Genomic DNA, 21843 nt, shown 5'->3' with positions numbered 1-21843 from the left:
ATCAGTATTCACAGTTTTTGATGGGACTTAGGACCTATGCAATTTAACTCTTTGACAAAAAAACCCATTTATTTATTTATTCACAGTAAAAGAGTGCACACAGGCATTTATAGCATACATGCCTCTTTTAGTTTCTAGCTGTGCTGTTTAACCTTCTCCACCTGTATCAGTAAGGTACATTGTTCTGCCTGGCACACAGAGGGGACACAGGAAGGACACGTTTACCGATACCTTGTCATTCAGTAGTGGGAAAGAATGTGCAAAGTTAATTCTCATCAGAATTTAAATCCTCAAAACTAACATTTTGTAAGTAGACTACTGACCTGAGGGCAACCAGGGACTACTCTTGCAGCTAATAACAGATGCTGCTCTCTGATGTTTTATGTAACTCAGATGGTTATTTCTAGCTGCCCAAGTAATCAGAACAGGTTGATACTACTGGCAGCAAGTAAATATACAATCTGTCTCAAAAAAGGAGGGGTATAAAACATGCTACTTTAAAACTGACTGATTTCAAATTTTCCTTAAAAAGTGCCAATTCTATACATGGTTTTCTGAGGCACTTTAACCTATGCCAACACTTACCATAAAAGACTGTGGATCAGGACTTTAGCCTGTTCTTTGCCATTTTCTGACACTGTCCCTCAAAAGAGAACAAAAATATCAGGTGTCCTACTTTGTAGTCAACTTATTGACACCACAGCATCTTGTGCGACTCCTTATGATGATGGACAACTAAGAACGGTTTTAAAACGACAAAGCAAACAGTAAGAGCAAGTGGTTTCAAAATCAATACAAGAACGACCAAGTAGTAGAGGAGTACTTGTTATCTGTTCATCAAAATGATGTGAAAAGACATTCTGCACATTCAGAATTTAATTTAGCTACTTGCTTTATCATCATAAACACTCATTTCAATATGGGCAATGATTATTTTTTCTTCCCAAACATGAATAATATATAATTGCTGGTATTTGGGAAGAGACAAGGTCTTTGCCTTTATCCATCAGGGTAATTTATCATTGTCTTTCTTTTTCTTCTGCTCTGGTGAGAGAGCTTGTCAGCTCAGCTTGTTCTTAAAAAGCCAGAGTGTAATTCAATAATAAATTCACTCAAAGGCTAGCTGTCATGAGACATTCATTTATTTGTATCCATTAGGTGATCTGCACTGCTGTTCTCTCTAAAGAGTGGGAAAGCTGTGGTTCTGAAGCCCAGGAAATACACTGCAGAGATACTCAGTTACCTCCTTCAGACTGCTGCCACTTCTGCACAGGCCAGACAGGGATGCAAATATGCCTGTGTTCCCCCAGGGTGATAATAAGCCAGCCATGACCTAGTGAAGCCTGGAGGAGCAGGCTGTAGTTCCTGACCTGAATGATGAGTGTGCCTGTGCCACTGGTGCCCATGCAGGATACCAGACACACAGGACACAGAGATCCATGTCACCGCTGTACTGCCTGCTCATGGGGGACTGCTCACAGCAAATGATGCAAATCCAACTCCAACCCTACCCCAGGAGGATGATGGCATTGGGACAGAAAGATATAGGAAGTTCCATGATCAGCAGTCTACATCCTGATCTACTCCAAGGAGATGATTTCATGAATCATTCCAGCAGCAAGGGAGAGGGTTGTCCTAAAGCAGGACGCTGGAGCCCTCCATAAGAATAACTCCCTCCTGTCAGACAAACTTTTAAGTCAGCAGCTGGAAGGAGTGATGAAAACAGTTCATCTTTCCCCAGTGGCTGCTGTAATTTTTATAGAGACACTGAGCAGCTCCATGAATAACAGGGATATTATCATCTACCTGTTATAAAAGCAACTGGTGGAGTTTCAGTGACAATGCTACCGAAACAAAGGGAATATCCACACATGCAAATACAGGCAGTCCTGCCTGTCCAGACTAACTGGATCCCAGATGGTTCCAGACCATGCTTCCCCACACGCCAGTCACTGACCAGTGCTGAAGCACTGTCATTTCCAGAGTGACCAGAGGAGCTATTACAAGGTCCAGATTTCTGAGTGGTGAAACACATAATTGAAACTACGAAGAGAAGTCAATTAAGCAGAAAACCCTTGCAATAGTTGAGTTTATTCAGTTGTATAGGATCTTTAAGAACTAACAGGAATATATGATGTCTTAAAATCCCAAGAGCAGTGGCATTTTCAACAACCCAACACTCTCATAAACCTGGACCAGGTGCAGTCTCAGGGGAAAACATACCTTCTGTTGAGGTTCTTCAATGTGACTTGCAATCACTCTTGTGAATCAAGATACTTAACTTGAAAGATGCAATACAATCACAGCTTGAGGTGACGTATCTGTAGACCATATTTAGTGGCACACACCCTATGCTGATAATTTGAGAATGGAAACCTCATAAATCACTGCTATCTTTGTATAATTCTTCATCCTGACTTAAATAGAACAAGTTTTATTACTTCCACTGCATTTAATCAAAAGCAGTCATTAAGACCCTTCCTATTGATCTGAATCTTTGCATTCTCTCACTCCAGTAACCTACATACCAGACAAACATTTATGCTAGCAGGAGCTCCTTTTGAATTCTCAATCTTTCTTCAGCAGGACATCTACAGATGGTTAATAGGCCCTTCCTACATAGAGATATCATCAGACCTATGAAACACATGTAACTTCTGCAGGAATTTATATGACCCTAGATGACACATTCTTTCTGTTGGTCCACTACTTACACTCTCAGAAATAAATTCACTATGTAATAAGAAATTCCCACTATTTTCCCCTAGCTCTGTATGCTGCTGAATGCAAGCAGCCCTTAAAAGAGAAGCTGTAATTTCATTTTTTTATTGCACAAATATGAAGATTGCTATAGTTCATTAGTTGTATGGAAAGTTCACTAAACACAGATGTGCGTGTACCAAAACTCTGCCTGTCAGAAAGGATACATATGGACCTGATAACAGAGTCCTCTGTGGAAATGCTGAGGAATTGCTACCCTAAATATATCAGAAAAATGAAATTGTCAGCAGAAGCTATTTCATATTCTGAAGCCTGACTTCATAGCAACAAATCACAACAATTAGTCCAGAGTTCATACTGTTCAGTATCCAGTACCTGTGATCTTCAGAATGCCAATGAATGACAATTTGCAACATAATAAGTATTTTGTTATAGTCAAAGTCACTGTTGTCAGCTTTTTTGGACCCTGAAGACCTTGGAATCAAGAAGTATCAGGGAAAATATCACATCAGGCCGATTTCCTGACACTGCTGTGATGATGATGTCAGCCTGGAGACTACCAAAAAAGGTGATATATGGGAGCTGGTACTGTGTCCCCTCATGAAAAGCATTAGGTCAGATCTAGAGGGGCCTGAGAGGCCAGTTGAGATGTAAGTGCTGAAATAAATACCCACAGAAACCTGAGGGCTGTATATTTTCAGTGCCAACCTATTAACTGCTGTGTGTGGGAAAGCTGAAAGTAAGCAGTTCATGACTGGGTGAAGCTCAACAGAGTTCAAACCTAAGTGTTGACAGCCACCTCCAGGATCAGGGTCACTACTTCTGAAAGGCAACATTCAGGGCAGACACTGAATGATCTAGGAACTTGACACCCCAGTTACCCTGCTACAAGAAATGATTTTCAGGGATGACCACCCCTAGCAGACAGGAATATACTTAAAAAAATTTGCTGAGATCCAGTCACAGAAGTGAACTGCTGTTGTTTTGTTTCCCAGTTCCTGTTTCTTGATGATGATTACAGTGATAAAACTGTTTTGAAACCAATCTATATTCTGATTGCTTACATTGCAAGTCACTCTTAAGAGCCCTCCCTAGATGGTATGATTTTCCTCAGTTCTTTTGAGGTCTCTAATATTCACACTGTAGATTGCAAATAGCATTCTAGTTTCCTTCTCTTTTGTCTGTGTCAAAGGAAGATCTGTCAGTGCTCTTTAGGAGATACTTGTGCACAATGTCAGCCACTTCATCTAGAAGAGCTTAATGGATGCCTTTCATTCCTTGAAATAAGGAAAGTGAGAAAACATGCAACTGCTCCTATGTGTTGGGAGAGAAGCATCTTTCCTTACTGGCTGGCAGGAAATTGTAGGTGAGACAGCAGAACTACATCAACTACAAATTTCTTCAAGTATCTACTTCACTTAAACAATTTCCATTATTCTGCATCTTGCTGCCCTTCCACATCTTAAAATGTCCAAGTGGCTTATGTTTTACCACTTACTGAATCAACCCCAAAATTCACTTACCTGCCTTCAAAAGGATTATCCCCTGGGATGACGTGAGTGCTGTCCTTGCCAATCAGGAACTTGATTCGATCATAGAAGGAATGCAAGCTCTGCTGGGAGACAGGGGCTTGTGTCTCCTGGATGATATCCAAGGGGTCCGGGGAGCCCAGGCACAGAGCATTAACGTGGCACAGTGGCTGCAAGCAGCAGTCAGGGTCCATGCAATCCACCAGGCCATCTACAGAAGGGTAAGGAACATTTTAGAGCAATGGAAATATGGAGTGCTGAAGACTTCAGGGTGCAAGAGCACAGAAAGAAATGCGGATTTTTATCTACATTGAGTAAGGCATGTTCACTTAAAGTCACAATAAAAGAACCTAAAATACACATTAACACGTAACAAAAATATGTAGTAGTAAAAATATGTGAAAACTCATCTATTAGATGAGGCCCTCAAAAAAGCATATTTTAGATTGATCCTGGGATGCACCATTCCAGAACTCAGTCATCTGGGTGACTCCAGAGCCCCCAAAGATTGTTGTGGGGTTTTTTTGCCAAAATAGACATCTTCTGTACCCTGCCCCTGATCCTTGTGAAAATCACAGACACTGCATCACACCAAAGCTATGAGGTTTACTTTCAGCAGGACTAAATAGTGAATAAAGTCACGGTATCTACCACGGCTGCAGAGAGACCTATACATATAACTTGGTAAAATAGAGTAGAAAGTAAAGGAGATTTTTCTGGGAAGGTTTGAACTCTTTTGACCTTGGTCACATTGATTTGATACCAAGACAGAGTAACAGATGACCTCAAACTCTCAGGATATAAATCTTTGCACCTTCAGCAACATTAAATTAATAGTAACAACAATAATAGCAGTGCACACACATGAAAAGACTTGCTGAGCATACTTCAGTAAAATGAGGGCTTGCATATCTGTCAAGCCATCAAATGCACAGACAGTACCACTTCCCCCACCACAGCCATAGCAACATCCCCCTATTTAATTTAGAGATGCCACTGCTCATTGCAAGCAACACGGTGAAAAGCAGTGACAGGAAAAGAAATACCAAAAAAAGCTCAAAAGAGGCTTGATGAAGCATCGCATTTAGCAATAAAAGTTGTTAGCATGTAGTAGAGACAGATCTTTAAATCAGATAAGGGAACTGGATGTTTTTGTTCTGGGGTAATGGGATATGGAGCCCTTCACTTCCAACTCATCAGTTCAAGCAAGACAGTTTGACAGTGAATGAAAATTACTACCATGTGATGGCTGTTCACAGACCTATGTGAAATGAGTGGTTGGTCTCTGTGTAGCTGCTGGGAGCTTCATATATCACAGAAACCACCTTTACAGCAAGCATCCTACTAACGGCTCCCAGCAGAGAGGCAAGAAATGAACACACCTGGAGAGCAACACTGTCCTGAAAGGTAGTGCCCTCCTGAAGTGGGATGAAATCTTTAGTTTTCAGGATAATGGATTTTTTATCTCAAAGAAACAGTAAATCAAAACATGACATTTTGTTGTTATTACTGTTTGTGAACTTCAGTTTTGTCCCAGTTTTACCAGTATGAATTAGAAGTCTTTTCACTAATGTTATTTGCATTACTTGGTATTTACTGTAATATAAATAGGGTGAAATCTGATCTTTTATTGTTCTAGTACTTAAGATTGCTAACACATCATGGACTTGGATTCTGTTGAGTTATACCTGTTCCCATCTTAGAATAGTTTAGTGTTTAAAATATCACTGGCATCATCATTTCATGTGGTTACTCACTCACAGAAATCTCAACAAGCTGGTCAGGGTTCCCAGAGCTTTGAGTGTCCAAGCAGGTCAAAGACAATGAGTCCCTGCTCTGTGTACACACACACACACACTGACACACACTGGGTCATTTCACAAGTGCTCTGCACTTGCCATTAATGATAATGGGAGCACTGTTAGGCCAGTAAAAGTGCTTTGGAAAATCCCATCTGTTACCCTTATCTCTGTCTGTCCTAACATCTCTACATCTTTATAACTCCTTACAAAATTGCCACAAAAAAATTTTGTCTTGTACACTAAACCTACCCATTGGCCTTTTCTCTTGATAACTAGTGATAATGGAAAAGAACTAATTAGAATTTCTTTGCCCATTAAAAAAAATTACTTGCTGTAGATGATTAGATAAGTAGGAATCTGGAAGGTCAAATCTCAGATGGAATTTGAGAGAAGGTTCACAGGATGCAGACCTGCTTAGATCTAACAGGCTTAGCCACAGCTACCTACTAAAAAAATAAAAAGAAACAACAAACCAGCCTTGTTACTATATTGACTACAGTTTCAAGCAAGATAAACTGTTGTCTTTTTCTCCCACACATTAATAATGTTTTCTAAGGCTACAAACACTTGGCTGAAAGGATGGCAAACCAGCTGTACCATACCTCTTCATTAACCTGTCTTTTTTCTAGGCATCAGAAATGTGTTTTGGGGCCTGAAGCTGCAAGACAGCAAGAGAATGTTGTCTTTGTAGGAAACTGTTGATAAATGTTTGAAGAATAGATACAGAGGACAATGTTTTGAACAGGTGAGAATGATAAGGACTCATCTGCAGATAAGCCTTTCAACTAATGTGTTTTGGATCTATATGGAATAAATTGAGGATAACTACACCAGAGAGGTTTGTCACTGATGTCCTAAATTCATGAAGGCACTTGAGGGCTGAAATGGCATTTAGCTACTCAACTCCCTCTAATACCAAGAGGGAGCAGTTTCAGGACAAAGCATTTCTTTAGCTTAGGAAATGTAATGGCTATTTTTGTCTGAGTCATGCAGAACAGCAAGAGTTAATCTACAAACCAGATCCTAAGTAGCGATGTCTCCATGTGCATACTGTTTTCTTGTTTTTTTTGTTGTACCATCCAAAGTCATCCAAGTGGTTCCCTACTTGAACTGCCAAGAGATATAATGACAGTGTACACAACTATGACTTCTCATGCCCTGATATCTCTCACCCATCAGAAGAGTGAGGATAAAGTGACATTTGCAAGAAGCTCCTGACACATGAAGAGCAAGGTGTTCAGGGGACTGCATGGATTAATGAAAAAAAAAAAAATCAGAACTAAATGTACCTCTGGCTTTAACTGTCTGATTCAACAAAAAGAATATGAAGCTGTAATACAAAACACCTTTGAAATCCATAAAGCATAAATGTGAATTTTCATTAGAAATTACTGCAAATTTTTCAGAGACAGGGGGTGATAAACTGGAATCAATGCCTTCTGCACCCCAAGTTTTGCAGCAGCAATGCCACAGAGATCCATGACCTGCATGTGGATTCCTAACTGCAGTAGCTCCAGAGCACAGGTAGGCTGTACAGTAAGTTCAGTTACTGTTAGTTATGGACGCCTTTATTCAGCTCTTGGTTTTAAAAAGTGACGACTCCCTTAAATATAACTGTAAAATGACCATGGCACTTCAGAGTAGAGAACAAATGTGTTGCTGAATTATCTCTGTGAGAAGTTTAAAGTCTTGCATACTGCAATTTGTATGTTTTAAGGCTGCTATGATCAGCTTGTCTGACCTCTGTAATCCATAGGCTGTTTATATTTTTTCCCACCCAGAACTGGATTAAAGCCTGTGTTTTAGAAAAAAAATATATACCAAAGAGGGCTGATTATAGTGAGTCAACCACTTCCTCCAGTAAGCTTCTGAAATGCTTAATTACTGCTAGGGAACTGTGTCTTATTTCAAGGTTGGATTTGTCTAACTCCAGTATCCCACGACTGATCTTGTTTGGCCTTTGTCCATAAAGTTACCAATAGTTCCTTCTGCCCTGCATGCTCTGATGTCTTTTCCATGTGCAAGTACCTCCACTCAGAACAATAATCCATTCCAAATCTTTTCTCTGAACAGCTGAGGAAAAATAAAATTCCCATTTTAAGGTTTGTTTCCCATCCACTGGACTTTTTGGTGTATGACATCCTTTGATCTCTTTCCAGTAATTTCACATCTGTTATGTGTCAACACCAACACTGGACACAGCACCACGTCAGCAATATCAGGCACAGCAAAGAGCCCACTTCCTCTTCTCCAAAGAGTTTTTGGGCGTCTATACTTCTAAGGTTCAGAGAGGTGAAGGTGCAAAAGCCTTGCACTGAGAACTCATGTTGAGACAATTACCTCCAGTGACCTCAAAATCCTGTTCTGAGTCATTGCTTCTCAAGCATCTCTCAACATTCCAGTATAACATCCTTTCTTTGTTCCCAGGGCTATTTTACATTTTGCTGCATTATGATATATTTTGTTTGATTGTGACCTTGCAGTGATGTGAGTCAGATCACTCTGTGTCAAAATGATCTGGGTACATTACTTACCACCATATCAAGCTTTAGGTGACCCGAAAATTTTACCAGGAGAGAAGTAAACTACATTCTAAGACAATAATGAAAATGTTTAGTAGGGCTGGATACAACAACTAGTTCCAAGGGATCCCTATAGAAACATCTTCAATCATGGATTCCTTCCAATTAACAAATTAATTCAGAGACTTGTCACTAAGCCAGATTTTAAGACATCTCTTGTGTTCCTTCTTATTTCCATGCAATAGGAATTTTACATCTTTGAGACCATTTATGCATACTATATATACATACATGTCCTCTGACAGTCTTTCTAAAATGAAACCCAAACTTTTTTGTCCCATTTCTTTTGCATGAAGCCATGAAATAAATACCTTTTTGCAATCTTAGAGATACCATGGGATGAATCAAACCACTATAGTTGTGAAAAGTGAGCCATTGGCAGGACATTGTCACATCTGGTAAATAATATGTTCAGTGGTTTGCATCTTTCACTAAGATTTATGTAATCGCAGAGTAAATCAGAGTGGATGGCACCTCTGCAGGTCATCTTGTGAGCCCTGACTCGTTCCCTTCAGAGAGGGACATGAAGGAGAATGAACTGGGCTCAGCAGAAATCCTTCCTTTTCTGCCACTGAGGATAAAGCAGCTCCCATTTATTCAGCCAACATTGTATTTTAGGGGACCAAGACCACTTTTATCAGGTAATCTGCACTCTGTATATCACCAGACAATGAGTTTTACTTTGGGATGGCTCATCTAGCTCATATCTTGTGGACAGAGCTGCATTTTTTTTTTTTAGAAAGATGTTTTGACTCCCTTAAAGGTTGAAAATCCACCAATCCTGTTAGTGAGCTCTTCAAAACACTGCTTTAGACTGTAAACTCCCTGGGAGCAGAGACTGTCTTTTTATTTTTTTTGTTCACAAAACATCTGTTCCAGTCCCAAAGGGCTCTGAAGTGTCAGCACAACCCAATGAAAAAAACACAATTCTTATTAAAGTTTTGCATCTGCAGTGTACAGCTTTTTCTCCGTGGGAGTGTTGTTTCATGGAAGGGGCTGAACTCCAAAGGTGTCCTCTTGGAGCAGGACTTTGGCCTAATGAGTGTAACATTTGCATAATACCAGCTGGAGAACACCTGATTTTAACTGATTTGAAACACTGTAACTACTGAGAGAGCTACACTAGATAATGGCAACACATGGAAATGATGACCTTATTCAGGAATTCCATGAGATACTCCATATCAGAACTGCCTTCCACAAATAGTCACCTGGATACCAAATTTAAGAGGAGCTAAAATTACTTGGCTTTCAAACACTGCTCATGACCCATCACTTCTGAAAATTATGTCCTTTATGACATTTGTCTATATATGATGCATGCAAAAAAATACATCCAACCAAACCAACCAAAAATTTTGAAATTCCTGCAAAATAATTACTCTTCAGCAGCAATGGGGCTACTTGCTGTCCTTGTCTTCCTTGAGGTGTTGCTGCACTTGCTGGCTGCAAGGTGCTCACAAATCCCACAGCAGTCTCATTTCTCCTTTGTGTCCTGTGAAGTCTGCTTCCAAGTTCCTCACTCAGTGCCACACAGCACCCAAAAGGTGTCAAGGATTAGAGCTTTGTACAGAACCAAAGGGCTGATTTTGAGACACTGCTTCTATAGTAAACAAGATCAGCTGAGAGCTAATAAAATTTCAAATCAGCTGTGACTTTTCATGGCCCCACAATTGTGTTGGCTGATTTAATGGGCAGTGTCTTAACTGCCTGAGACTGAATAATTGAGCATTTCTATAGAGTTATGGATGCTGCAACAAAATGCAGCCATGCTAACATCACCAACAGAATGCAAATAACCTACAGCCAGAGGTATTATTATGCATTTAAGCAGACTTTGACAGGTGCTGCATGTCAAGTGTCAGGCTGGAACAGGCAGGCCATGGGTAGGGATGGGTCTGTTTGTACACAGGGAGCATTCTGTGAACCATGACCACTGTGGGAACCCCAAGCAGGCAGGCAGGCAGAGGGCGATGAGTTTAAGGAGCCTGATTAGGGTGAATCTGGGACAGCATACATGACAAACTCAAGGATTGCTCCTGCTAAAGACCATGACACTTTTTGTTACTGATTGCAGTGGGATGAGCCTCTATGAGAAACTGTATTAGGCAAAGCAAAACTAGGAAGTAAAACCAATAAAACCCCATTGTCTCCCATGGGAGTATTTCCACTGGCAACAAAAGCATAAAATGCACTGATTATACAAATAATCATGTCTCTCACCTCATTCAGTTCTTATCTTTCAGTTCCCTTTCTGTGCCATTCATCAGGCAACATTATCACTTTTTGTGGGGACACTGTCTTGTCCTGTGATGCTTTTGGATGAATTAGTGGGAGAGTTTGGGTGGGAAAAGTTTTAAATGTAAGTGCTCAAAGGTAAAGATACCAAAGTCTTAGTCTTACCCTTGAGCAAATCAGGTTTTACCCTTTCAGTTCTAACCTAAACTCTGGTTTAGAGGAAGGGTCTAAAGGAATGGCTCATTACTTTTGCAGAAGAAGTTATTGCTCATGTGGATGTTTGTGCTGATAAAGGTTTTACAGGAATAACGATGAGTTGAGGACTGACACTCAATTTACTAGAACTGTATATGAGGAATAAATGGGATTTACTCCAGTGCTTTGCAGAGAGAAACTGTACTTAGTCAACAAGAGTTGCATCTTTTGGCTCCCCTTTAATGAGTAAAAGGGAAACAAAACACAATTGCAAGGAACAGTGGCAATGTGACTGTCAACTCCCTGTGACCCCATTAGCTATTCATATTCTCTCTGCTTCTTCTATCCCACCTGCTCTGTTTTGATCTCACCTGAATAAGCTTCTCACTGTCTGTATCCTGGCTAAATTAGATTGCTGGCTGGCTGAGAAAGGAATTGCCCTCACATCTTTCTCTAAGTGTTCAACACTTGTTTGCAAATTTGAAATAGCACAGTCATATGTAATAGCAGTCAAGTATTTGAATTACAGAGCTTCTTGGGCTCTTGTGCAGAGCCTCTGTGGGGGTAGTCACTTCAGAAATACTCTGCAAAAATGTACATCCTAATCCAGAGCTACATTCTTAAAAAAACCCCATCTGAATAGAAAAAGAAGGGAAGTGGAAGGAGGAAATGACAGAAAACACATTATAATCACCACTATCTGGCATAAACCAGAGCTGTAATAATGTGTTTAGAATCTACAAGTTCACAGCATCCCACAACTCATCACTGCTCTGCAGAATACAGTTGATGCAGCATGGGCTTCTTCCTTTCTCCAGGCAGATTTTTAACAGCCAGCAAAGCAGCATAGAAACCAAGCAACCTAGGATTTGAGGGAATTGCATGAAGCTGAGCAAGGCATGTGAGAGACTGTGTCCTGGGGTGCATCAGGCACAACATCATCAGCTGGGCAAGGGAGGGGATTGTCCAGCTCTGCTCTGCACTGGGGCAGCCACACCTCAAGGCCTGTGTGCAGTTTGGGCACTACAGTATAAGAAAGGTATTAAGCTTTGGACACTCTCTATAAGAGAGTGTCCAAAGGAGGGCTATGAGGAATGTGAAGGCTCTGGATGGGATGCCATATGAGATGTGCCTGAGGGCACTTGGCTTGTTCAGCCTGGAAGAGACTGAGGCAAGACCTCATCATGGTTTGAAGCTTCTTCTGGAAGGGGAGGGGCAGGCACTGATCTCTTCTCTGTGGTGAAGAGTGATAGGACCTGAGTGAATGGCATGAAGCTGTGTCAGGTAAAATTTAGGCTGGCTATTAGGAAAGGGTTCTTTACCCAGAGGGTAGCTGGGCACTGGAACAGGCTCCCCAGGGAAGTGGTCACAGCAGCAAACCTGACAGAGTGGGTTATTCTGGGCAGGGCCAGGAGTTGGGACTCGATGATCCTTGTGAGACCAGCTCAGGATATTCTGTGATTCTTTGACTGGCATTTGGACAGGGCAGGAAGCACAAGTTGCTTAACCTGATAAGTTATCGTGCAATAGAATACGTGAAACTACCTCTTTCAGGAGGCAAAGCATCTCTCAAAAGTGATTCCTCTGAGCAAAAGGAACTCAGAACTCAGCAATCTTTTGGTGGGAACAGTGGTTTCACACCCTCAACAGCTGAGAGATCCTTGTCACAAAGGTCTCTCACTTTCCTGGCAAGTGCTGCAAGTGTTAAGCTGCTGCTGAAAAGTTCACCCTAACATATTCTGACTGAATCCAAGCCAATTTAAGCAATCATCTGAGAGCAGCTTGGAAAGTGGTCTCATATAACTCAGATATTGGCATGTTTCTCAAACCCTGGTCAAGAGGATAGTGGCCATACACTCTATGCATGTTGAGCACAGTTGACACAAAACCTTAGGATTCTAAGGGGACTTTCTGCCTCACAGAAGTCGCAACAGTTTGCCTCAGATGCTAAAGTAGGTCTGGTAGAGATTTCCTGAACTTCTGCTTTAAACACTGGTGCTCAAACTCTGTTTAAGTACCTTTTGAGGTGCAGAAATGCTTTGTGAAATAAGTGTCAAATCTGTTTTTTTCTGAAGCTGGTTCATGTCATCTTTTGTTACTTTTTGTGTACCAGCAGTGCCTCCTTCTAATAAATTAGATCCCTCATTTCAGCAGACAGTGGTAGGTTTCCTTCAACACAGAGAGCACTTTCATAGCTTCTTTCTGAATCTATTAATCAAAGGCATTTTATTAAGGACTCCTTGAAAACACCAGGAGCTCTCCCAAGGTCAGACAAGGCACTGCTAGACCCCCAGTTCACAATACATCATTCTCTCCAATGGCACAATCAACACCTGCTCTGGGACACAGGAATTCCTGGGTTAACACTGCCCTCCTGCCAGCCTTGCTGCCAACAACTAGCCACAGGTGACACCCATGTGTTACCATCCAACACAAAATCGGTAAAGACCTGAAACCTGAAAATGTGAACTCGTCATTTTTTTTTTTGAGAAGTCAATTAATAGTCACCAAGAAACAGAGAAAGAAAGGCTGGGTGATTTCTAACAACTTATACCAGCTATCCAATCTTTCAGCTACAGCAGACTTTCTCATACTTCTAGCAGTGCTTTGTGGCTCCTCCAAGACAACCCTGTTGTTTGACTGAATCTATCTGTGATGGTAAATGCTAATTTATGATGATTGTTTTCTCAGGTGCATTTCCCAGGTGTGTAGCCAGCATATTATTACATAATTTTTGTGGTTTTGAGGAGGCCAACAGCTCACACACCACACCCACAGAAGACAATCTTCTCATGCTATTGAAGCCCATGTCACGAGGGCAAGAAGAAAAAGAAGTATCAGAAAGCACCCCACCACCTTGTCTGTGGCTCAAGAATTTACAAAGACAAAAATTTGTGTTCTGGGGTTCTCCTGGATTCTTTGCCATTCCCTTTACAACCCTGAGACTACCTTCAGGTGTAACCCTATACACTGCAAAAATCAGCAGAATTCTGCCAGCTCTCTAACACTCTTTGGCATGTAGTGGACAGACGGTGAACACATGGGTGTTAAGAAGGCCAGCATGCTGTGCCAAAATTTCTCCTGCCAAAGATTTGAAATCCTGCTGTTCCAAAGCATTATGTAAGTCTCCACCTTACTACAACCACTACCTGATCCTTGAATGGGGCAAGGCACTGTGGGGTTGCCAGTGGGCTATGGTACAGTTAAACAAACAGCACTGATTTGCCTCAGAGAAGCCATTCCTGAATTACACTGTCCCTGAAATGACCTGCTCACTGCTCCAGGGTTGGAAGATTAAAGCAACCTTTAGTTGTTCTGGTCCAGGAGGATAAGGGAAGGAAGGCATACTAATTGCTCCACCTGCAACCTGATGATTCTGGGAATCATCTGGTGGAGCACAGACTGAACTTGCAAAAGCAAGATGGGTCCATGGATACATTGGAACCCTTGGCTTGTCCTAGGCTAAATGAGATATAAACTGAGGGGAAGGAGCTTTGCTAATAAAATTCTTGTGGAAAAATAAAACAGGATGGTTTGTTTTTCTCAGTCCCAGAGGAAGACCACTAACCAGATGACAGCTAAGAAAAATGAAGTTTCTATACTTTTATGTACTGGTGTGCAATATATGTTATGACAAGCCAGCCTTATTTGACTGGGAAGGGTATCTATCTATCTATCTATCTATCTATCTATCTATCTATCTATCTGTCTGTCTGTCTACCTACCTACCTACCTACCTACCTACCTACCTATCTAATCTCTTAACCACTAACACTAGCCTTTGGAAGTACTTAAATTTGGAAGAGGCAGTGGAGAACAGCAACAACTGAATAGAAACCTCTAATGAATGAATTGTGAACATTGTCATTGCAGACATATTTTTCATATGAGAAAGACTATTGCCTTCCACAAGTAGATTCACGTTTGACAGAGTTCAGCAGCTGTTCAGGTACTGGAATTGCTTAAAGCAGGAAATGAAGAATGAATCAGTTCCAGTTCCCAGAGAACCAGCAAGCTTTACCCTACCTGGAAGACTTGGCTACTCTGCAAAAGCCTCAAACAATAACAAAGGCCCTCAAGTAAAGCTACTGTGTCGAACTTTTAGACCAAATAAGCAATTTAATTTAACATCTGTAGTACTCTCAGGATTTCACTCAGTGTGATCTTGTCTTCATGTGAAGACATTGAAATGGAGAACTGGAAAACTCTGGATCTCAATAGTTAGATGATTTCTCCAGAATAAGGATGGGTAACACAGCTTTGCTGTTCAACAGCATATTCATGAGATTAGTTAAGAATATCCTCTCTTCCCCTCAGTTTTTCCTGTACGCTCTGTTCCTATCAGAGGAGTCTACCAATGCAACAGAGCCCATATTTAGCCTACAGAATACCAGCCTCCTCTCTAGGTATTATCAAACGTCATTAACTCCACTTTTAGGACTTGTCACAGAAGATAATTTCCTTGATTTTTTAAACTTTCAAACTTATTCTTCAAGTATATGACAGAGCACTCAGTGTGGGGTGAGACACGTAGGTACTACCTAACACACCTACTCTTAGGTAGTGAGTGTTTGCAGCCATGAATTAGAGAGGTTATTTTCTGCTGAAGTGAGGCAAGAACCACTTTTCTCGTCTTGTTTTAAAGAAGCATCTCCTGTTTGTTGTAATACAGGTGGCCTCTTAGGTCAAATGTACCAAATCTTGGCCTTTTACCCAGATTGTTACAGCTCTGTCATTGCACTGTTTTTCCTTAACTGATACTGGATAATCACCTGCTCTCAGTTACTCACCACAGCTTCTTTCAAGTTGATAGGCTTGGTGTTTAAAACTGTAAACAAAGTGGACCTGGGTGTGAAACCTAAGTGCTAGCTTTCACAAGTGACACTTTTGTGTGGAGAGGGAACTGTGCTCAGAAACAACTTTTTACTAGCCTGAACAAAGATTACATTTCACCAAATCTCTCTCTGAGTGACTCCTGCTCAGCTTGTTATTGTTTATCTGAACAGCCTCCAGATTTAAGAGGCGAACACACCCTGTAATTTAGCACCCATCTCCCTCAGGGTATGATTAGGCTGTGAGCTGACTAAAAAGTTTCTGACTTCAGCTTCCATTATCCTGAGGAATTTCCGGCTGCAGAGATTTTGATTAGCAGACACTTGACACCACAGTGTAGGAACCAGGTATGAGCTCAGGCAGAGTGAACCTCCCCATACTGTGAACAGCCTCACTAACCTCTTTCTCACCACTCATGGTATCCATTTGATTAGGTCAATTGTTTGATTTCTAAAGCTTCATGAAGGAGCTTCCATTGGCAACATTCATGAGTGAATTCCACATTTGGATCCTTTCCAGTGAACCAAAATAAACCACCTTTCTCAAGCCCAGAGCATGCATCACTCCAATGTATGTGACAGAATCCCAGAAGAGGGAGAAACCACAGTGCTCATCCACACACTACATGTTTTTTGGAGATGCTTCAGGCATACACCTCTTCAGTGCTCTTCAAAGCACAGCAGCTTCCCAAGGTATAATGTTTGTGGTGAATGGGCTCAGTTCTGCTGAACACAGTTGCCTAGTGTGATTTGAGTTGCCCTTGGATATCTGAGAAATCCAGAGGGAACTGTCACACATGAAATATATATATGCTTTACCAGACACCCAAGTTATTATGAAGGAGAAACCAGAAGTCAGCTAGGGTACTCTCAGACATCTCAGATGGTGTTGGACAGAAGGCAAAAAAACATTAATTTGGCACATGGAATATTATGATTAGATACAAAGAGAAAATATTTACTTTAGGGGTAGTCATACACTAGAGCAGGTTGTCCAGAAGTGGGATCTCCATTCTTGGAGGTGTTCAAGAGTTGACTGGACACAGCCTTGAGCAATCTGATGTAATCAGTATTGCCTTGAACACGGGGTTGAACTGAACACTGCTGGAGGTCCTTGCCAACCTAAATTATGCTATGATATTCTACAAACATCTCCACTTGCTGTAGAAATCAGCAGAACATCTAGCAAACAGGCAAGCATCAGCCTTTCGTCATGAGTCCTTGTACCTATATTTGAATTCTTGTGCCAAAATAAGGACTAAGGTTTCAAAGCAGGAGTGCCTCACCACTGCTGAAGCTCCTACCTCTCAGGGGTTGAAATTCTAAACTTGAGCTCACAAATACAAATGACCCATTAAAACCTACAGAAAGAAGTTACTAAAGTAAATGTATTCTGCTATTTCACTTCCCAGCTGAGGAGAGCCCTTAGCAGTAACATAGCCAAATCAAAGGCAAATCAGTGTATGGCTGATTATCTGTATCTGTATCTGTATCTGTAAGGCACACCATGTACATACTTCTTTTTGGAGTATACCAAGAGTAAAGTCAACCCATTTGTGGGCTCTGACACATGAATGAACTGTCACAAGGCAATAAGTTACAACCTATCAGTTGTTCTGTTCTTGCTGCACACACCACTGCTCCACAAAAGTTCACCAAATGCCAGTTAAGTTGCTGATGTGCACTAACTCGCAAACCTGTCAATACTTTTTGTCTCTCCTGTCTACATCTGCTGTCTTGCAGGCTTTCAAGGCAGCTCATTTCAAGGTGAGGGTAACCCAGGTAAAAAGGTTAACCCTTGAATCAGGAGATATAAAGAAATACTCAGAGTCTGATCATGCTCTTTGTGATATCATACAGCTGTGATTTATATCATATGTTAGTCTGGAATACTCTTTCCCTCTCTCCCTTTCTAAAAATTTCACAGGGCTTTTGCTGGTTATTTTTTTCCATGGAAACTGGGACTATCCTTGGGTCTATTTACCATATTTTTACACATCTGATGCGATGACCTTTATTGGTGGCCTGTGTCAGCTCTAAATAGAAAAGACAAGTACAGTGATATTCAGTTCCATATGAGGTAAAAAGCCATCTTTGTTTTATAGTGTATACTCTTTGTATGGTCCTCCAATTTTCCCATCTTTTCTAAAGGGCTTATTTGGTCCATTTGCCATGCCAGATGTGCAGAAGTATTTTAAATATTCAATCAGAATCGCAGTTGCTGTGAAACAGATAATCACAGACTTGGCTTGGCTATTATTTTTTTTTTTAACTGTACTGTTCTCGTGAATATGATAAAACAGAGGCTTACAAAATGCAGTCTCCACTTCACAGTCTGGGTCCCGGCCCAGACTTGTGGTTTACAAAGCCTTTTGCTGAGTGACAGCAAAACAAATTATGTAGTCTCCCTTATGCCTTAAATTTAATATCTCATCTCCTGCTCTCTAATTCAAACCTTCACACTGCACCACGGTTTCCTTTGTAATGAGATAACTCTGAATATTGAGTTTGCATTACACAGAGCTATTATTCACATGCCTGACATCATTACATATGGAACAGTAATCAATAAAACATGGTTCAAGGGGGATTGGATGGCTTCTGGGCATGGGGATCAGTCACCCAAGCCTCTAAGTTTCTGCAAAATATCCATCCAAAGTCAGTAGTGACCAACTGGAGAGCCTTAATGAAAGCCTCAGGCAGTGAGGGCAAAGTTTGAACGGTCAGGGATGTTCGCTGTCTGAGGTAGTCCCATTGTGTCACTGCTGAGACACTCGGCTAGGGTGGAGGGATTGGACAGGTGCACAGCCTCCTCCTGCTCTGTGCTATATGGACTTGATTTGAAGATAAACAAATGTCCCTCTTCAGCCCTGGCACCCCAGATCCAAACCCATTTAATTTGAATTCCAATCCACTCTGGCTGAGTCAGCCTGGCAGATTTCACTGTCTGTTCTCCACCAGCTGTCAAAAAACAATCTGCCCTGCAGAATCAAGCCCAGATGACTGTTCACTGTGAGAGGCTTATAGGCTCTGTGAAGCCTGACATATCACATGTGCTCATGTCCTACCTCCATCGTTGTCTTTCCCATCGCCGCATGCCGTCTCCATGGAAGTGTCACAGCCTGCTCCTCTCCAGCCCAGCTGGCAGACGCAGTGCCAGCCGTTCATGTCCAGAGTGCATCTGCCGTTGCCGTTGCACAAGCCAGGGCATCCCTCTGCAAGGCAAACAGCCACACGTTCAAATGCACTCGAAACACAAAGCAACACAGCCTGGAAAGGGCCTCATTAAACAGCTTTTTCCTTTTGCCTTCAGTTTATTTCTCCACTCCCACTTGGTGTCTTCCCACCTGGAATGAACCCTCTTTGGTGTCAGGATGGTGATGACCACTCAGTGAGCAGCTGCTTCTGGCTCTCCCAGGAGGTCCTCACAGCATAACCTCACTCACTGCCCTGAGGGAATGGTGAGTTTCAGGGAGGCACTGAGATACTCCTGCTTCATTGGCTGTAAAAGCAAGGCAACACATTGCCCTCTGAGCCTCTCAAAATATTTGCTATGTAAGACTAGTACTTGGGGTTACCTAAGTTGCATTTGGGGTTAAAGTTCCCAACACCCAGCAGGATGAAGCAGCTGGCTTTCAGGAATACTGAGATCTCAGACTGGTAAGCATTCAAAACCAGCTGGAATGAGAAAGGCAGAAAATATTTGGAAGACATACAGTTTCTTTACTGTAATAATTTTGGGAGGGATTCATCTCATCCGGTTCAAATTAATCTATAACTGAGATATCTTCAATTCTCTGTAGTCAGCAGAGAAACAGACTGTCCCAGGGCAGAAGTCTTCTCATGTGGGTTTGATGCTAATGGTGATGAGCTAAAGCATGCTCTGGAAACATCCATTTCTCCCCAGTGACTAAAGAGAGCACAGCACAGAGGTGGGCATTTTATAGGTGATAAATTTTACTTAGGGAGGATGAACACCAACCTCCCAGTCTGCTCACTAGGGTTTGATTTTCTCATCTTATGACATCCTGCTGAGATTTTTGTACTTCCCCCTACCCCACCCCTTCAAGAAAATAGCAGAGTAATTTCCACAGTAAGCAGTGGTGTGAAGGAGGCTGCTTAGCTGAAACCCTTCTGGGGGCTTTTTACCTGCAGAGCTCAAAAATCTTTACCACCAATCTGTCAGAAATGTAAGAGACACTTAACAGCTTAGGAAACTGAAGTACAAGGGACTGAAGTGACTGTGAAGGTCACTCAGCAGGACTGATTACACCTGGGACACAATTCAGTCTTCCTGAGTCCTGTTTTAATGCTTTCTCTATTTATATGTGTGTAGTGCTATCCTGCCACACAGTCTGTGTTTTTTAAGGTCCTCAGCTTTGCAAGACAGGTTTGTGAACCTATGTGGATGACACAGACCTATCCTGTGCTAAAGGACAGTGAAAAGGTGTGCATTGTCTTGACACCTGTTTGACCATATGATGTTTGAATGTCTCGCCAAGGCAGAGCTGGGACCCCATCTGGAGCATCCCATGTCATAGTGTGTCCTGCACTGGGGAAAAAATGGGGTTTAGAAACGCCTTTAAAACAAAAATTTGTATCTCAGGGAGCTTTTGAAGTTCACAGAACCTTTCTCAGTGAACAGAAAAAAACAAACATTTTTTCGGACTGTTTTTTTAACAAGTGACTGATTTACAGGGACCAAATGGAAAAAGGAACAAAGGTGGTAAGGAGAAGTCCTTTAGAAGGATCTTAAAATAAAATTTCCTTTAGAAACAAATTTGTTGCATTTCAGTCTTTAAAAATGTGTACTCTGGGATGCAGCAAATAATGTGTGTGTGTATGTGTGAACATCCTGTTGTGTATTTTGGTATTAATATTTATATACTACAGAAGAGCTATTTATAGGCAAGACTACTTGTAATTCTTCATTTTAATATCCTACCTTCAGTTACTTACAACAATGTCAAACTTTTAACCATTTAATCAAAAATTTTCCATGGTATTATAATTTATATGTTTGATCGTTTTACTTATTTTCAGTACAAACTGAAAGCGTTCAGCCATTTTGAGAATGAAAAAGGAAGAAGTGTATTAAAAAACCTCCTAAAATTACTTGGCTAGGCAGATAATCCCATTTTGGAGTAGATAAATCAGGTTTGGATGGGGCCATCCTGACAGTTGAGACAGGAGTTTTTTCTCCCTCTCTAAAAATCATAGAATCATAGAATGGTTTGGGTTAGAATGGACCTTAATGGTCATCCTGTTCCAATCTCCCTGCCACGGCCAGGGACACCTTCCACTAGACCAGGTTGCTCAAAGCCCCATCCAATCTGGCCCTGACTTCAAGCAATGGGATATCCACATCTTCCCTGGGCAACCTGTGCCATTGCTTTAATTTGTCTAGATGAAAAGCCTCTGAAGAAATCTTGCTTTATGCGTATACTGGATGGCTCCATTAGAGCTTGGCTGTTGCATCACCACTGAGCACTCCTCTTGTTTTTACTCCTCAGACTCTTTAAAACCTTTGCTAAAAAGGTTCTGCCCTACAGTTGCAGAGACAGGGCAGAACAAAGGTGCAGTACTGTTGACCTGGACAGGAGTGAAGTGAGAACCAGAAAGACTTGAATGAAATTGAAGACACCATGTTCTCATCTCATGTGATAAGTGCCCAGGAAAGGTAAGGGAAAACTAATGTATCTATAAAGACGAGGAGCTCATACAGAACTGCACATGCTCTACTCTCCCAGGCTTAGGAAAAAGGAAATTTGGGGTGGCAGAAAACAGATGACATAGTTTGGATGAAACACCTTGGCATTTGAGGAAATGGGAAGAGCTTGATTTGAACAAGAGTAACTGAAAAGACTATGAATTTTTTTCCACAAGTTCATGAAACACATAAACATTGAGAAGGAAAAACTTCTTAAAAGCTATTTAATGTAAA

General features: G+C 41.4%; 1 protein-coding gene across 7 annotated transcripts in view; it reads right to left on the bottom strand.

The window, feature by feature from the left end:
• TENM4 (teneurin transmembrane protein 4) overlaps nucleotides 1–21843 on the bottom strand; it is a 591710-nt gene that overhangs the window by 88568 nt on the left and 481299 nt on the right. For all 7 annotated transcript variants that reach the window (XM_015638720.3, XM_015638758.3, XM_015638767.3 and 4 more), the window contains 2 exons: nucleotides 18968–19114; nucleotides 4245–4461 (listed from right to left, as the gene is read on the bottom strand). In XM_015638720.3, the coding sequence (XP_015494206.1) occupies nucleotides 4245–4461; nucleotides 18968–19114 (364 nt within the window). The remainder of the gene's footprint in view (nucleotides 1–4244; nucleotides 4462–18967; nucleotides 19115–21843) is intronic.

This window comes from Parus major, chromosome 1 (assembly GCF_001522545.3).
Source record: "Parus major isolate Abel chromosome 1, Parus_major1.1, whole genome shotgun sequence".
NCBI classification, from domain to species: domain Eukaryota; kingdom Metazoa; phylum Chordata; class Aves; order Passeriformes; family Paridae; genus Parus; species Parus major.
Note: the sequence above shows the minus strand (reverse complement) of the source record. Positions and strands in the feature narration are given on the sequence as shown.